At 39.1% G+C, this 18,949-nt stretch overlaps 1 protein-coding gene across 12 annotated transcripts in view; it reads right to left on the bottom strand.

The window, feature by feature from the left end:
• Positions 1-18,949, bottom strand: part of LTBP1 (latent transforming growth factor beta binding protein 1) — a 389,022-nt gene that overhangs the window by 138,984 nt on the left and 231,089 nt on the right. For all 12 annotated transcript variants that reach the window (XM_078056161.1, XM_078056162.1, XM_036119099.2 and 9 more), the window contains one exon: positions 3,828-3,950. In XM_078056161.1, coding sequence (XP_077912287.1) covers positions 3,828-3,950 — 123 coding nt within the window. The remainder of the gene's footprint in view (positions 1-3,827; positions 3,951-18,949) is intronic.

Below are 18,949 nucleotides of genomic sequence, written 5' to 3'. Positions count from 1 at the left end.
TAAATGGACGGACATGGCTGTGTTCCAATAAAACTTTATTTACAGAAACAGACAGTGGAACAGTTTTGGCCCATGAGCTGTATCTTGCCAAGCCCTGATCTAGGACCCTAAACTTGGAGGCACAAAACCCAGTTTTAAATCTCAAGAGTCCCTGGGGTGCCTGGGGTGCAGTCAGTTAAGCTTCTGACTCTTGGTTTTGGCTCAGGTCCTGATATCAGGGTCATTGAGATGGAGCCCCACGTCCTGCTTCATGCTCAGCATGGAGTCTGCCTGAGATTCTCTCTCCCTTCCCCTCCTCCCTCTCGTGCTTGTGCACTCGCTCTCTTTCTCTCTCTCAAAAATAAATAAATCTTTAAATCTCAAGAGTCGCTTTACCAGCTGTATGATCTTAAGAAGTTGTGTAAGGTCCCCAAGCTTCAGTTACCTAATGCATAAAATGAGAATAATACATATCTCATTAAGATGTTAGATATGATATGATCTAACATCTAATACATATCTAATGATATGATATGATTATGCCCAAGATATGATGGGCATAAACATGACTAACTTTTAGAAGAAATGTGTTCTTCATCTCATGATTTCCAGGTTGCTGAGCACATCTCTCCAACCCTCTATTTTTATTTTTTTATTTATTTACTTTTTTTTAAGATTTTATTTATTTATTTGACAGAGAGAGAGATAGCGAGAGCAGGAACACAAGCAGGGGGAGTGGGAGAGGGAGAAGCAGGCTTCCCGCCGAGCAGGGAGCCCGATGTGGGACTCGAACCCAGGACCCTGGGATCATGGAGACGCTTAACGACTGAGCCACCCAGGCGCCCCAACCCTCTATTTTTAAATTAGCACCCAGGCCATGGGGTAAAAAATGCAATCAAACAGCAAACAGGCCCAGAGATTTTTCATCTGGGCATTTTTCTACCAAACCTATGGACATACCCACTGCAGCTCTCATCCTGGAGCTCCCGAATGCCCAAGAAAATTGCAGCTCAGAAAGAAAGTTTCCCTATTCCAAGTACAAAGGTTATTGTCCTTTTCTTGGATTTGCTCTGACAAATCCTAAAATTTCCGCTTTCCCCATGGAGAGGGAGGAGGAGGTCTAAAGACGCTGCGGCGACATCTGAAGGCACAGACACAGAGGTCTGGGGTAGCAGAGGACAGAGCCCTCTGGCCTTTGTTCTTTGAGCTGTGCTAAGTCAAGGACAGAGAGCGGGCAAGGAGAGAAAGAGAAATGGTTGCAACCTTTGGCCAGAGTCAAGGAATTCTGAGGGTGTTCACTTCAGCGCATCTGAGAACAGGGAGAGCTTCCCATTGCTCCTTGGCCATTGCCAAGTGCCTTTCTTTGCGTTCAGAGTCAGCCACACCTTTTATGGCCTGGCTATGCCCTCAATTCACGCTGCCTGAGCAAATGTGGTCAGTCTCTTCCATTTGCTTACATGCTCTATCCGTGGCTGATAGCTCTCAAAAACAGATACTCCAAACGTTAAGTAACAACTCCTCTCAGTGCCTTTGTGTGTCTGGGCACGTGTGTCTATGTGTGTGCATGCGTGCATGAGTATGTGTGACCTCCAGTCTCCTTCTGCTATTTCCCCATGACTATTAAGGATACCACCATCTTGCCAATATTTTTTCCCTTACTCGGTAAACATCACCTTCTTTCCTGATTCTTCTCAACTGTTTTCAGACTTCTGCCTTGGTCCCCCACCCCCCACCCCAAGCCCTGCATTGATTTCTTCAAAATACAGTTCACAAACAAATCAGGCAGGACTGAACCAAGTCACAAATCCTGAAGGAACTCCACATATCTGTGATGTAACATGTGGTAAATTCAGAGGCAGAGAAATAAATCTGCCACTCAATGCTGATAAAGACCCCAGGTTTGAACTCAAACTCTAAACTGGAACATTTAACTAGCAACAAACCTCTCTTAATACTTATCATTTCAGTTGTTGTAGCTGAACCATAAAACTGAATTATTTATTTTTCAAATAAGAATGAATGGTTGTTTAATAAGTTCAATATTATTTGGGCAACGACAGGGAAAATAAATGCTAAGGAAATGTCTAAGTGTTTCAAAAATCTCATTGGCAGATTTCTACAATCTTATTAAAACCTGGGTGTCTGCCCTTAACTCTAGACATCAGATCTAGTCAAAGTTCAATAAAACACCTTGCGACCAGCTCTCCAACTTTACCTAACCTGCAGTCTTCAATGTGGTAATTTTAACCAGACTACAAGTCAAATTAAGAGGAAAAAAAACCCCCAAACATTCAAAGCAAATTCTATATCCAAACTCTGTAAAATCTTCTATGCTTAAAATTACGAAACTATTTAAAATATTTACACATGTAATTCTAATCAGCCAGAAACAATCCCTAAATTATCTGGATATTATCAACAATGTGATTTTTGACCTGAAATTTCCAAATCCTTGCATTAGTTTTCAAACGTACCTTGTATGCAAACATCATTTTATAGTCTAATTTTACCACCCACCAAAAAAGCCCTATAATTAAGTGTCTGTCTGCTTCATGATCAGAATTGTCTGTGAAAGAACACGGAAAAAAGAACTTACGTGCAAAATTTCCTAATCTGCATTTGACAGTTTTTAAAAGAAAATAGTAGTAATTAGTAACAATTTTCCAGAAGACTCTCTGAACTCTTAAAATTTTAAAAGTAATGAATGAGACTGTCATTTTTATTTTACTACATTTGCCCATACTTCATTGTGTCTATGTATCTCAGGGAGAGTTGCACAATTAAAGCAATAGATACCAAGAACATGTCTTAACCAAATACCAAGTTTAAAAATGGAGGCCAGAGGATACAGCTTAATGTATATCAAAGCCACATTAAAAAATAGGCAATAAAAACAAAAACCTATCAGGACAGAAATACAGAATGGCTCTTTAAAATTATCCTAACAGTTTTCTGCCATACATTAATTTACAATGTTTAAGCTTTAATGGTATATGGCTTTTAAAAACCTTCAGTGCTTACCTGTTTTGTAATAATGAACACAAGTTCTTTAAAAAGTAAGATAACCTTAAAAAAATCTGCATGTGAGAACTTTCTATCTAAATGCATCCATCTCTGGTCGTCGAGTGATCTGTAGTGATTATACTGGATTAGGTTTTGTGGCTAGAGAGTTTCTTTGGAGACACTATATTTTCTGTATTAATATTAGAACATATGGTTTAATGAAGGATTTTTACCCTTACCAGGTGCAGGAGAAAAACTTAGAGACAACATTTGTAAGGCAAAACAGTCTAACTCTGGAGACACATTTTGGTGGTTTTTGAGGACAACAGAGAGAATCTTAGAAATTAGAATTGAATATAAAATCTGAAATGCAGGGCCTTTATAACTATTTCCCAGACTCTACCAACTAAGCAAGTACAGTGAAACCTCATTAAATCAGACACCAGTGACTCAGAATTTGGACTAATTAAAGGCAGAAGCTGGGACAAAGTTTAACTCAGCCTAAATAATGCTTAAAATGCTCACAAAGGAAAAAACTGTTGTTATCTTTCAGGTATGAAAATTTTAAATAACACTTCATCAGAGTTTATTTTCTCAGTGTGCTTCTTCCCTACCTTGAGTTAGAGGTGTTATATTTTTCTGGCTGCAATAAAAATTTACTTTGGACAAAGATCCAAAACAGAGATCTTAGCAGGTCTGCCTCCTTCCAGCTGTCCTTTCAATGAGATTTTCCCACATATTTACAATATTCAGTTGACTGCTAAGTATTTATCTTCTTTTGGATACCCCCTCCTCAAATAAAAAAGAACAATCCAAAATAGGAATAAAAAGTGATCATTACTTACGAACACAACTTGAAAATGTGGGATCCGGCCCAAATCCCATTTTGCAGGTGCATCTATAGCTGCCCATGGTATTCAAACACTCACCATTAGGGCACACGCCCTGTAGCTGGCATTCATTAATATCTGCAGGAAAACAAATCCTTTTAGAAGTAGTCAAGCCCAGTTGAACAGATTCTGGGTATAAAAAGCATTCACTTTCTTTTTCACTATAATAATCTCTTAGTGACAGTAAATGAGAGATGTCAGCTTTTAATGCAGCAGGTACAAGTGACCTAAAGTCAAATCAAGCATTCACTGAACAACTACAATTTATATAACAGCTATTTATTATGTACCTACGATGTACCTGGTTCTGCTCTAGACACTAAACACTAGAAATTTACTAGTGAACCAAACTGACAAAGATTCCAGTCCTCACAGTACTTACGTTAATGGGTATTAGGTTTTAGAGATCGTACAGGTAAGGCAAAGACTCTCGCCCTGAAGACACTAGCAATCTAGCTGGACATACAACTACCTACAAATTAAAGAAGTGAAAAGCAGTTGAACTTATCACAATTAGAAGAAAGGTCATCAGCTTGAAGAAGTCAGATTATGAAACTGCCTGTGTAGACAGTAAGAGCTGGTGGAGTTAGCTGAAGATAGGGGAGACTAGAGCGTTGAGGAGGGGTTAAGACTTCATCAGGCATCGAGGTCAGGGAGAAGGTGGATGGTCAGATGGATGGATGGATGGGGAGGAAGGGCTGGGTGACCTACATGAGTGACCCCAGAGCGTAGGCGCAGAGACTGCAGAAGGGAAGGGGGGTTTAGGAAACCCTGAGTCAAACTGTTGGCTGGAAAAGTAGTTTCAGGAAGGTAAACTGTTGGAAAAAGAGCCGGTTAAAGCCAGGCTAGGTTTGGATTCACTTTTACTGAGAACAGGGAGCTATCCTAAATGTTTCTGAGCACAAGGAGGATAGAACCAAAGGAAGGCTCCCGCGAAATTCATCTGGCCAACACATGGCTTGGTGAGAAGAGACCAAAAGTTGATGACTGAAGGAGTAATGCAAGTATCAGATGGGACAAGCCAGGTTGGGACGGTGAGAATGATCAGGAAGGAAATTTTCTTTTGAAAAGAACAATGGGCCAAATGCACAGTGTTTGACTCGCTAGCATAACACTGGAAAGGAACAGAAAGGAGTCGAAGATGCCTGGGAGGCATCTAATCTGGGAAAAGAGGAAAAAACGTTGTTTTTGTGGAAAGTTCTGAGGAAAAAAAGAGGCAAATGAAAAGACTAGTTTTACACTTGAAGGTCACATAAGGATACCCAAGTATAAAATCCAGCAGCAGTGGCAGATTCAGGAATAAACTAAAGAGACAACATGGCTAGAAATAGAGACTTGAGGTCACCCACACAGGATGATTGCTATGGTCTGAATGTTTGTGTCCCCCCCAAAATTTAGGTGTTGAAATCATAACCCCCAAGCATAATGGTATTAGTAGGGGGGCCTTTGGGAGGTCCTTAAGCCATGAGGAAGATCCCTAGTCCCTTGCATCATTTGAGGACACAACAGAGATGTCTGCAACCAGAAGAGAGCCCTCACCAGGAGGCAACCATGCTGGCACCTTGACCTTGGACTTCCCAACCTTCAGAACTGTGAGCAGTAAGTATCTGTAGTTTATGAGCTACCCAGTCGTGGTATTCTATTATGGTAGCCCGAATGGGCTATGACACTGATCCAAAGGAAAATCAAAACGATTTGGAAGAGGACAGATAAAAATGTGTGCTTTAAAAAAAAAGATTAGAGAGTCTTTTGTAAAGGTAAGTAATTAAAAATGAAAAACAGAATAGGACAAGTTAAAAGTGAAAAATTAATAGTCATTTCTATTTTTATTCAGGGTGGCTTATGAAGCTTAACCATTAATAGACATGGTTATTAGCATTTCTGTTTCCAATAATGTTTGCTTGCTTCAATCATCAATTCAAATAAAACTTTTATTAATGATTTTAAAATTAATTTTCTAAATTAAAATTGGACACAATTGGGAGCAAAATATTATTAGCAAAATTGTCACATAATAAGGAAAATACAGCCCTCATTAAATCATTATTTGCTTATATTTCATATTCTAAGTAGCCATTGATTTCTATAATGGACCTATTTTATCAAACACATGCAGTTTTTAATTTCAGTGATAAAACATTTTCAATGACATCCAAATAACAAATTAACACATATATTTGTTCTATAAATTCTACAGCTTTCTAACTTGGATCGAGCTGAAAACTAGCACTGCTAGATTACAACCTGGCACAGCATATGGTCCAGGACCTGATCATCTTATTCTTTATCAGAGTGTACATTGTGCTGTAATACACACTTATCCACAGCATCTAATTGAAAAATATTCCCCTATCACTCATTCTCCTTAAGAAAACCACCATGAAGGACCAGGAAGAATGCCAAGTCCAGTTGGGGCTACACGGTACAAGTAAAGCCCTTATCATACGTCCCAACTTAAACCTCAAATTTGGGTAACCAGCCAGTTGTGGTCAAAAAGGCTGGACAAAATCTGCACTCTTCTGTTTTCCCTCATGTCCCCACTTGCCTGTGATTTATGAGCCTTCCTCTCTCAGTGATCTGTACTCCTGCTCATTGGTTGCACCCCTTTATATCCCATGTTCACCTCTTGGGATGCAAAATTTTCCCTCGACTGGAGTTTTCTATGAAGTGGGGTACCAGCCTTGCTTCTGGCTGCCAGGTTAAGATGAAGGTTTTCTGCTCCAATGCATAAATATCTGATGTACAAACACTTGCTTGTGTCCTCTTCCAATAGCCCCTCTTTTGACTCTCCTCAACATTGCCCACTGCTTCAACCATGATGCCATGGGAATGGAGGACAGGAATTAAGACTTAAAAAAAAAAACCACTATGGCTATAGACAGGAATAGAAAAATTCAAAAAGAAGGGGAATCATGCATTTCCTACTATCTATACCTTTACCAGCTTGTGCCACCACCACTAAGTAGCAACACCACCGCCCCTAATTTTGGCCCTAGAAGCATGCAACTTTCTACATCACTTTCTTGGCTTCCAGAAAAACTATTTTCTTTGACTCAATTTATTTTTTAACCTAGTCTCCAAAATACCATAAATTAGAGATTAAATTTCCAAGTTCCTTCCTAATTTATATGTATCAATCTTAAATATACAGCTACATGAACTTTTACACATACTTATGTATACGTATATCCACGTGTGCACACGTACATAACTGAGTAACCACCAAACAGACTGTGATTTGGAAAGTTTCCACTGCCTTAGAGGGCTCCTTTACTGCCCTTTCCCATCAACATCTCTGCCCCCACAGGTAACTACTATCATCCATTAGTCCGCCCTGTTCTTCTACTTCATATAAAGGGAATCCTATTGCGTATGTTCTTTTGCCTGACTTTTACTCATTATTATGCCTGTTGCATGCAGCAATTCATTCTTTTACTGCTGTTATATTTTATTGTGTGAGGATGTCAAAATTAATTTATCCATGCAACTGCTGATTGACATTTGGGTTAGTCCCAATTTTTGGCTATCAGTAACAATGCTTCTGTGAACATTCTTATATAGACGTCTTTTGGTAGGCCAAGGTACTCATTACTCTCCTGTATGTATCTAGGAGTAGAATTTCTGACTCACTAGAGAAGACTCATGATTGCTTTAATAAATAATCACATAGTTGTCCAAAGTGGTTATGCCAATTTCCATCCAACTGTTCTGCATCCTTGCCGAATTATTGTCGGTCTTTTTCATTGTAGCCATTCTGGTGGGATTGTAGTGTTCTTTCACTGTGGTTTTAATTTGCACTAATTTTTCATATATTTATTGGTCATCTTAATACAAAAACATTCTCTTCTAAAATGCAAATATCTAGGGAATGCTGTAGGTCAGTAAGATTGCTTCCCTTTTGGTAGGGAGATCAGTTGGTGATTCTCAAAGGGGGAAGGGTGTGTGCTTGTCTACGGGACATTCTGGGTTGTCACAAGGACTGGAGAACCCTGAGAGTAGATACTAGGGAGCTTAGCATTCCGAAAAGTGTAGGTAGTTCCCCTTGACAAAGAATTGCTCAGCCAAGATGAATCATGAGAGACGATGGACTCTGAAAAACAAGCTGAAGGTTCTAGAGGGGAGGGGGGTGGGAGGATGGGTTAGCCTGATGATGGGTATTAAAGAGGGCATGTATTGCATGGAGCACTGGGTGTTATACACAAACAATGAATCATGGAACACTACATCAAAAACTAAAGATGTAATGTATGGTGATTAACATAACAATAAAAATTTTTTAAAAAAAGAATGAGATGTAAAACAAATTTTCATGCATAATCAGTACCACTATAAACATCTGAGCTTTGATGAAGCTATGAACATCAGATCTACATATTACATCTTTGACAAAGAAGAGTTAAAAGTAATTTCACTTCATTGGCTGTAATCTATTTTATTAGCACCCAAGAGCCTTTTCTTAATGGGAGTTCCAGGAGATGGGTGATTGATTTCAGTAAAGAAATCACTGACATGAAGAGGTTCTTTTGATGGAAAAGTTAGACTGGTTGTTATTTCATAAGGATAAGGAACACCTGGATCTTAGTTTAGAAGGTAATTGAAAAAGTCATCTCGCATAGTGAACTATGTATAGCAAAGGTAATTCTTTTGGTCCCTAAAAGTACCTGGAGAGTATTAAGTTTGGCCTGTGGATATAGGTATCTGCAGGTATTGGGAGTACCTCACATGGCTGGTGACCTGAGCTAAGTTTTCATAGCATGTAAAATATATAATAAATGACAGAATAAAAAAAATGTTTGAAACTGAACATAGGGGAAGGAAGAAAAAGAAAAAAGAGGGAGGCTAGCCATAAGAGACTATTAACGATAGAGAACAAACTGCAGGTTGATGAAGAGGAGTGGGCAGGGGGTGGGCTAAATGGGTGATGGGTATTAAGGAGTGCACTTGTGATGAGCACTGGGTTTTATATGTAAGTGATGAATCACTGACTTCTACTCCTGAAACCAATATTACATTATATGTAAACTATCTAGAATTTAAATAAAAACTTGGGAAAAAAAAGCAAAAAAAAAAAAGAATTGCTCAGCCAAAAATGTCTACAATGTCCTTGCTGAGAAATTCACACAAAGATGATAAAACGCTGAGTTTGTAAGTACACAGGGGACCATTTTGAAGTGAGGCTGTCTAAGGAATGCTGGAGTGACAGTGGGTGCTAGCTACCCGAAAGGACTTGATGGGTTTCATTCGCTTGACTCAGCATCTGTATCTTGTCCATCTGACAATCTCCTGCTGTCACCGAGACTGTACTATGGTCTTAGCTAAAAGCACAAGGGACTGGGTCCCCCACATCCCTAAGTGTGGGCCTGTGTGGTTTGTGACCTACAAGGCTACAGTCCTCACACCTGCCCAGGTCTCTGACATGATTCATCACACTTAACTGTCACCAGCTGAGCTGTGCCCAGAGCCATGGGGACCTGGTACAGCTGTTTTAAGCAAGGCAGTTCTTTTGCATTTGTTTCAAATATTGAGCTTCTATAATAAGATGGCACTTGTCAAAATTTTTCAAAGTTTTAAATCCTGACTTTTTATTTCTGTGACAAATCATATGGAAGGTTTCAACAACTCACTCACAAAACCTTCAAAAGCATTCCAATCATAAATTGTTAATTCCTAATACACAAAATTTTACACCTTCACTTCCTTCTTCCATCCCCTGCGTTGCTCCTGAGAAGACTGTGGGTGGTTAGTTTATATGCTCTGTGTTTAAAAAACAAAAACAAGGGGCTCCTGGGTGGCTCAGTCAGTTAAGGTCTGTCTTTGGTTCAGGTCATGATCGCGGGGTCCTGGGATCAGCTGAGGGGGTAGGGGTGGGGGGGGCAGCGGCTCCCTGGTAGGCAGGGAGTCAGCTTCTCCCTCTGCCCCCTCCCCCCACTCATGCTCTCTCTCTCTCACTCTCAAATAAGTATTTAAAAACAAAACAAAAACAAAATAAAAAAGATAAAAAACAGATCTCCCATGGTTTTTAATTTAGAATCTTAGAAATTAATATGAAACATGAATAGCTTTTCAAATGACTTTCTCAGGTAGCCAAGCTCCATAAGATCTTTCTAAATAACCTGAAGGAAATGAGAGGTTCAAAATGCTTTAAGAACAAAACATGTATTAACTGAACATGTTATATCTGGACATGAGAGGTTTAAGGAGTATACTAAGAGATGTTATCAGGCAAAAGTTTAACAATTATATAGAACATGACGGGTAAATTATGAATTATAATTCTACTTAGATTCCAATTCCAGCAGCTATTTTTTTAAACCAAATAAAAGCTTCTAACTTGATCATTTTTATAAATAACATATTTGACAAATATAACTGTGTTTCAGAAGTCTCATATTTTAGAGGGTCAGCCAATCTCCCTTAATGTATTCTGATTAAACTGAAAACAGTTTAGTGTTTAAACAAACAGATAAACAAACTGGACTTACTCATTATTATTCTCTCTCTAGAGCACTGAATTTTTCTAGCCAGCTGTGGAAATCTATCCTTCCAAAGAACGGTATAACCTCGCAGTTCACCGAGTTAATGAATAAAGATCCAAGTGAATGGCTGGAGGAGAAGGCCCTCTCGAATAGCCAGGCCCTATGCCTCCCATTGAGCTGCTTTGCTAAGCCCAGAAGTTGACGGAAGCAGAAAGAAGGAAAGAAACTCATACAACCCTATGTGCTCCTTTCCCGTAGGCAAAAATCCATAGGCCTACAGGGAACATGAAGGAGACCTACATACTTCTCAACTCACTTAAAACATTTATAGAGTTTCTCTGCCCTCTATAGCCTACCACGTGCTTCTGGCCATAACAAGTTCAAGAATACAAAACTGCTCTTCTTGTAAGTCTGAAATGGTTGACTATTAGCATGTCACATGGTTCAACCTAATACAACCGAAATTGAAGGCTGGGCCTCTATTACCCAGAAGCAGAAAAATACAGAGTAGTTGGAAAATATGCTTAAAAAGAGACTCTTCAAATAACCTAATGTAACACAGCTTTAGCATTTCAATAGTAGGGAATGTTTACAATTATCTAGTAGAATGAGACAAGGATCCTCCTCCTCCTCCTTTATGTTTGTATAGCACACCTCCTCTTATTGGAACTTCATAACAATTCTGGATGGTGAGCAACACAATAGTTATTCTCATTTTATAAGCATAATTTGGCCAAGACCTTTTTTCTTAAGATTTTATTTATTTGAGAGAGAGAGCACGTGCAAGAGATAGAGAGAGAGAGCATGCCCATGCACGCATGAGCTGAGGGGAGGGGCAGAGAGAGAGGGAGAGGAAAAAGGAAAGAATTCAGGCGGACGTTGTGCTAAGCGTGAAGCCCTATACAGGGCTTGATCTCAGGACCCTGAGATCATGACCTGAGCCGGACACTTAACGGACTGAGCCACCCAGGTGCCCAAAGATCTTATTTTTTAAAAGGGTTAAGCGGGGGTGGGGGAGGTGTGTGAAAATCTAATGAGAGGCATATCCCATTAAGACCTACTTCTGGTATAACTGGGATGCTAACTTATGTTACCTAGAACAAGTCACTTAGTTTCTCTTGATCTCACGTTCCTTTCCTGTAACACAAAGGGCCTGAGCCAGACAATTCCCAAGGTTACTTCCAGCTTAAATATTCAGACTTCAAAACAACCTGCCAGGGTTGAAAATGCCAAGGAATAAATAAAGTATGACAGTTAATGCATAATTTATTATGAATAGCGTAAGTGTCCTTAATGGGAAATAAACACACTTTTATGTATCCATTCTCCTAAAGGAAAGTATGTATGTTTAACAGACTCATACTGCCTCTTTAGTGACGCAAGTTTATACAGGAAATGAGGCATGTCCAGTAACTGAAAGGAATTAAGTACAAGGTGAGAAGAGTACATGAAGATCTTTATACTGTGTGAAAATATGAAGCTTTCTACAGCTTCTGCTGTGGATATTCAGTTTTTGCTGATGGACAGAAATATCAGCATACAATTTAGCAATAGGACTTCCACTTGAACGCAGAAAAAATACCTCTCGAGGTAAATACTTTTTCTAGCCAGACAGACCAGTTGGCTATTTAATAGGGATCACTTGCTTTCCACGGAGAATGAATTCTCCCAGAAAACATACGGACCCTTCAACTCCTGTGGAAGCAGATTCACACTGGGTACACCTATCCCTAAAGGCATATGACAGTATGTCACAAGGTACACACAGGCTTGGATACTCTTATTTAAGGGAATCAATTTCATACGTTTCTTTCTCTAAAAGTAATTTGCCCAAGAACCACATGTGCCTATCTTCCTTTCCCAACCCTCCTTCCCTCAGAGCCTTCGTCCTCTTTACAAAGTCAAGGCACACCTCTTGCTCATCTGGAATCTTTTCTACAAGAAGCACACTGCCCTACACAATGTATGATTCTCAAAGGCACCAAACATATGAACATTTCACAAATATATCCCTCCTGAGGACGAGTCACAGGAAAAGTGTTAAGTCTGGTTTGTTCAAGGCCCAGCTTTTGCCAATTAGGTTAGATGGTGACATTATTCATAAACTCAATGAGCCATCTCCAAAGCTCCAAGGTTTTGATGAAAATATGTTTAAAGCACATATCTAACATAAATGCCCCAGAAATGACTCCGCTATGTCCACTTAATTTTAACGGGAAAAATGTAGACGTCAACTTAAAAATGGGTGAACACTAAGTTTCTCCAAATTATTTTAGGAGATAAGTGAACCAAAAAAAAAAAGGTTTGAAGGTCAATGTTCTAGAGCAACTTTACCCAAGGTATGTTACGTCAAACAAACTTTGTGAGCTTATAAAAGGGTCCTGTGGCCAAATATGTTTGAGAAACACTGCACATTCTACATACGTGAGCACATTACAGACCCTGAGAAGTCATTTGGCAAGGACTCTTGGTTTTCTTTAACTTGGTGTTTTTCACACCTTCAGCCACAGGGCCCTTTTGCACACACCATCTATTAACATCCCTCTGAACTGGTGGTCTGTGGAGCACATTTTGTGAAATGCTCTCTGGGGATGGCCCCGAAAAATATCGTACCGTAGGTCTCTTTGCAGTCATATTCATGTCAACCTCAGCCTCACCACTGCCGTAGCCTCCCCTCCTGACCTGTAACTGCCCCACCTTCGCAAACGATAATCTAGCACAAGATAGATTTGATGGCTAGGCTCACTGAGAGGAGGCAAACCACCGTGCGAGCAACTCCCTTCCCTCCAATTCTTCTGTCTTCAGGGTAACATGATAAAAGAATTATCAGAGCCCAGAGAACAGCTTGTATTTATTCTTGATACACGTGTACTACACATGGAAGACACTAATAACATACACATCTCTGCTGGTCTTGGATTTCTGACTCTGGTCTACAGACACGACATTAATTTCTCCTTAAACATTCACAGTAACATGAATCCATCATGGGCTTTCCTCATCACTTGTGATACAACAGCCATCTTCCCATTGATTTTATAGCCCCAGAGATTAAGGTCAAAGAACTATTGGAAAATACAATGTGCTAATGACTCACTTCACCACTGTCTTTCCTGAAGAAAAGTGAATAAAATAAACAGACATTTCCTTTTTGAATCCTATCCCAGTGACATAAGCACAGTAAGAAGATACACTAGAAAAAGACTCTCAAATGGATCGGAGTGGGTCCCAAATTGATTTTTAAATGCTGAAATATGATGCTCAGGTCCAGACCAAAAGCTGTTTAAGTTCTTACCGAAAATGTTGTGCCTATTTAAACTAGAAACTGCAGCAGGAGCTCCAGGAAAATGCCTAGGACAGTAAAACCACCTCTTCAAATCAGTAACACATCAATTCCCTCCTAGTCACTGACTTTTGTAAAACCTTTTGATTCAGAATCACATTAAGTACCACAGCACTGGGATTAAATCACTAAATATAGCAGAGCACTGTGATAAATTTCTGGTAGGCTAAATAAAAAGAATTTTAAACATTTTTAAGTGTTTTGAAGAACTGACTTATCAAGTCTGGTGGACTCCAGTCTTAACTTCCACCTACTGATTTTCTACTGTAACTTCCCAAATATATACCAAGAACAACAGATTCTAACTTTCATATTTATACCCACATTGCTGTCATATGCACATTCCCTATTTCTTCCTAGAAAGAAATAAACCATTACAATAATCAATGCCCTTTCGATAGTGGAACTGAAAGCAACTTTAGAGACAATGTTAACTGTAGAGAATCCTGCATAGACAGAGAAGTCAGAGAAGAACAGGTTGAAGGAAGGGAAAAAAGTACTGAAAAAGATTTTAAATGAAAACATCAATGGGTATTATCACGTCCCTGGCCAGAATTGTGAATATTATTAGGGCAATGGTACTGGCCACATGCTGCTGCATGAAAGGAGTAGACCCAAAAGAACACGGACTGGATAAATTGAAAGTTCATAAAAAGACCCAAACTGATCTATTCTTGTAAGAGTCAGGCTAGTGAGGGGCACCTGAGTGGCTCAGTTGGTTAAGCAGCTGCCTTTGGCTCAGGTCATGATCCCAGAGTTCTGGGATCAAGCCCCTCGTCGGGCTCCCTGCTCATAGGGGAGCCTGCTTCTCCCTCTCCCTCTGCCTGCCTCTCTGCCTACTTGTGCTCTCTATCTCTCTGTCAAATAAATAAACAGTATCTTTAAAAAAAAAAAAAGAGTCAGGCTAGTGATTACTTCTGGAAAAGAGAGTGCATTGTTCTACCCATAGGTTATACACAGATACGAAGTTTATTTAAAAATATAACAAACTACACAGTTGCTATTATAAACACCAGAACAGTGGTTTTTTTTTACCAATACTTTGTTGATATGGCTCCATACATAGATGTAAAGTGATCTCACATCAATATAAGTAAATATCTTCATCTCCTTTTTTCCCCAGGCAAAGGCACTTATACTTGCTGAATCAGGATAAACCATCAGGGTGTTACAGATTGATTTTCAAAATGACCCCAATTCTCCACCCCTCCACCTCTCCATGCCTTTTGCTATGTGACTTCAAAGCTCCTCCCATGAAGAGGTGGAGTCCAATTCCCCTCCCCCTGAATGTGGGCTGGTTTTGTGACTTCTGACTTTCAGCCACTAGAATACAGTTGAAGAGACAGTATGTCAATTCCAAGCCTAGGCCTGAAAAGCTTTGTGTGCTTTTATTCTCTCTTGGAACCCTGCCACCATCATGAAAACAGCCCATGTTAGCTGCCCAGAAGATGAGAGATTGTGGAAGACGATGGAGTCATCCCAGCCAAGACCATCCTAGACCATCCAGCCCTAGGCACCCAGCAGCAGATGACAGATGCATGACTGAGCCTGGCTGAGCTCATCCACACCTGGTGTGGGTCAGCAAAACCACCCAGCTGCACCTACAAGTGTGAGGAAATACATGACTGCTTTATTAAATTGTTCACTGATAGGGGAAGGGAGAAGAGAGGATACCAGAAAAGGTGTGCCTCAGAATCCAAAGGAACTGTAGCTTAAACAAAAGCAAAGAAGCATAAATACAAAACAAAAGCATACAAATAAACACAAAAGCATTTAGAAGCATAAATATTCTGCTTATTAAACACTTCTGGATAAAACTGAGGCGGTATGACGACTTACTAATATTATGATAAAAAAATTTTTTAACTACACAGCAGACACATTTACAAGACAACTTGCTATAAAAATAAATGATGAAGTTTGGAGAACTTTAGGATTTCTAAACCAAGCCAGTAAAGGAGCCTAAGAGCTAAACACAGACTGTGAAAGTATTGGTGAGCATCTAATATCACTCTCAGTGCTGCCATTCACTGTGCAAGGCTTCACGTCACGGTTTCCCCACCTGTAACAAGTAGGTGTGGTCACTGTCACAAATTAAGGAGATGAGAAAATGTGTTAAAGTACTTCCCGTGGGGGTGCCTGGGTGCCTCAGTTGGTTAAGCGTCTGCCTTTGGCTCAGGTCATGATCCCAGGGCCCTGGGATTGAGCCCCACATCAGGCTCCCTGCTTAGCAGGGAGCCTGCTTCTCTCTCTCTCTGTTCTCTGCCTACTTGTGACTGCGCTCTATCAAATAAATAAATAAAATCTTTTAAAAAAAAAAGTACTTTTGGTGAGCCTGGGTGGCTCAGTCAGTTGAGCGAGCATCTGACTCTTGATTTCGGCTCAGGTCACCATCTCAGGGTTGTGAGATCGAGCCCCGAGTCAGGCTTGCTGCTGGGCATGGGGCCTGCTTGGGATTCTCTCTCTTTCCCCATCTCAGCCCCTCCCCTCCACCGTGCTTGTGTGCTCTCTCTAAAATAAATAAATAAATATTTTTTAAAAAAGTACTTTCATAAACTATAAACTGCTATATAAGTGCTAGCAGCCGAGGGAGGGGAGCCCAGGCTGCAGAGGTAAATTCTACCACTCTCCAGCTATGTGACCTTCCATCACTTAATTTCTTTGGGCCTCAAGACTCAGTTTCATTATCAGTTTAAAGAAAAGAAAACACTACTTATCTCCCAGGGTTGTTTGATTATGACATCCCTGAAGAATCCAACACAATGGCTCCACTAAATAGACTCTCAATAAATGTTAGTAAAATATACAAATGGGCAGATAAAAATATGTAAGCAATAATGACCAGAAAGGAAATGTATTGTATTAGAAAAAAGAAAACTACCAAGCTATTCTTATGCATAGCATTTTCTCCTAATACCATAAGGAGAAAAAAAGCCTCACATCGATAAAATCAACAGTAATTAGAAATGGAGCAACAGGGGCACCTGGGTGGCTCAGCCACTTAAGCATCCGACTTGATTCTGGCTCAGGTCATGATCTCATAGGTGGTGAGATCTAGCCCTGCCATGACGGCTCCCTGCTGAGCTCGGAACCTGCCTAAAGATTCTCTCCCTCTGCCCCTCCCCCCCCCCAAAAATAAATAACTAAATTTTTTAAAAGAAATACCTAGGGAGAGCCTAAATAGAAACGTACAGGGCCTATGTGAAGAAAAAGATACTATTTTACTGCCCTTTGTGTGTTTTCCAAATTGCAAAGAAAGGAAGTAGAAGAGCAGAGGAGGGACACGGTGAATGAACTCTCTATTGCTACTGAGAAGGGAAATGGACATCCTCTCTGAGAGGTCATGTGCACAGGATGAATCACAGCTTAGAACCAGTAATTTCACTTGTAAATATAACCACGGATTCATCAAAGCTTTGTGTTCAAGTATGCCGGTGACAGTATATATATTAAGAAAAAATAGAAACTAATCTGAAAATAGCACTTTAGGGGGATGGTTAAATGAATTATCCTATATCCATTAAATATAGGTCAGCATTAAAATAATTTTTATAAGATTTAATAAAATCAGAATGTATTATCTATTAAGTAAAAAAACAGTTTCACTTCACACTTATCCATGAATTATAATCTCAAAAAATATATATATACATATGATTGGCAGGAACTACAGCAAAATGCATCAGTTTTTGAGGGAGGTTAATGTAATTTATATTTTTATACATTTCTTTAGTTTCTAAATTTTAAACAATAGGTATGATTTATTTTACAAATAGCAAAGACAATGTGTTTGTTTTAAAGAATAGGTTTTTAAATTGGAACTTTCTCTCTTCTGAAATTGCAGGGTCTGGTTCATTTCTTAAGCACTTACTATATGCTGCTTTGATGTTTTAATTATACATGAGAATAGTGATCTTCATAAGGGCAGGAGTTGAGTCTTATTATATTCTAATATTGCTCAGAGCACCCCCATTTATATCATCATTAAATATCTGTAAAATGAATGAGTTAATGAATGGCAGATGGTTAATATATTGATTAATTAACCAATATATTAATATTGGTTATTAATATACCAATATATTAACCAATATATTGATTGTGGGCTGCTTAATTACAACAGGAAAAAAGACAATCTTTGAATAACATTTAATCTATATAATTTATATAATTTGAAGCTTTCTCAATGTTTTTTAACATCCTCAAAGAAAATTTATAATAGATATATACATATTAAAAACCACATTCCAATATTGGTATCTCTTGAATTTTAAAAAGCTCAATCCTGATACAGATAAATGTTAAAGAAATGTAACATAGAAACTTCATGCTTTGGCATTCTCTCCTGTTCCAAATAACTAGCAATTGCAGACAATTATAAAAGAAGATTAAAAAAAAAAAAGAAAGAAAAACCAAGACAAACATCCCAGTAAACCTGAAATGTCATAGAAATACATGGCAGTGGATGGAGCCACTGAATTTCTGGGGCTACTGTCTAGGAAGAAATACGGGCAGCCAAGAATTTAGCAACTGAAGGTAAGAATCTGAAAGTACCTGTGCAGAAATGTTCTTCCTCAGCAACTGAAATCTTGCTAAACTTTTCAACATGCTTAAAAAGTTAAATGAATGAACACATTTTAAAAGAAAAGAAACAAGAACAGGTAGCTATGAAAAATCATTCGAAACCTCAGAAGTGGAAAACAGACTTAAAATTAAAAGTATAACAGATGGGATAGAGTCCAGACGGACAGAATAAAGCAAGAATTAGAAAACTGTAAGATGGAACTGAGGCGTTCATTCAAAATGCAACAACAACAACAACAACAAAAAGACAAAAGGATACAAGCACAAAAGACTTATTCAGAGGCATGAAAATTATAGAGGTTCCCCAAACTAGTCAGTAGGACTTTCAGCTGAGAAGCATGGTGGAAAAACAATATCTGAAGAGATAATAGTTGGTCATTTTTCAAATTTGAGGAGAGACACGACTGTTTGGATGGACAATACACTCTGTCTACTGAGGAAAATCAAAATAAATGCAAATATTGACACAGGGTGATAAGATGACAGAAAATAAAGGATTCAAAGAAGATCTCAAAAGAGAGAAAGAGAGATTATCTACAGGGGAGGAAAAGTATCAAAAAGAAGTCGGAAGACATCAGGATAAGGTGGTCAAATGTATTGCTGGAAAACCACCTAGAGCTGTACCCCTGACCAGTCTCCTTATAGAAGGAGCTCAAAAGAAAAATATTTTCAGA

The sequence above is a fragment of the Halichoerus grypus genome, chromosome 10, assembly GCF_964656455.1.
Source record: "Halichoerus grypus chromosome 10, mHalGry1.hap1.1, whole genome shotgun sequence".
NCBI lineage: Eukaryota > Metazoa > Chordata > Mammalia > Carnivora > Phocidae > Halichoerus > Halichoerus grypus.
Note: the sequence above shows the minus strand (reverse complement) of the source record. Positions and strands in the feature narration are given on the sequence as shown.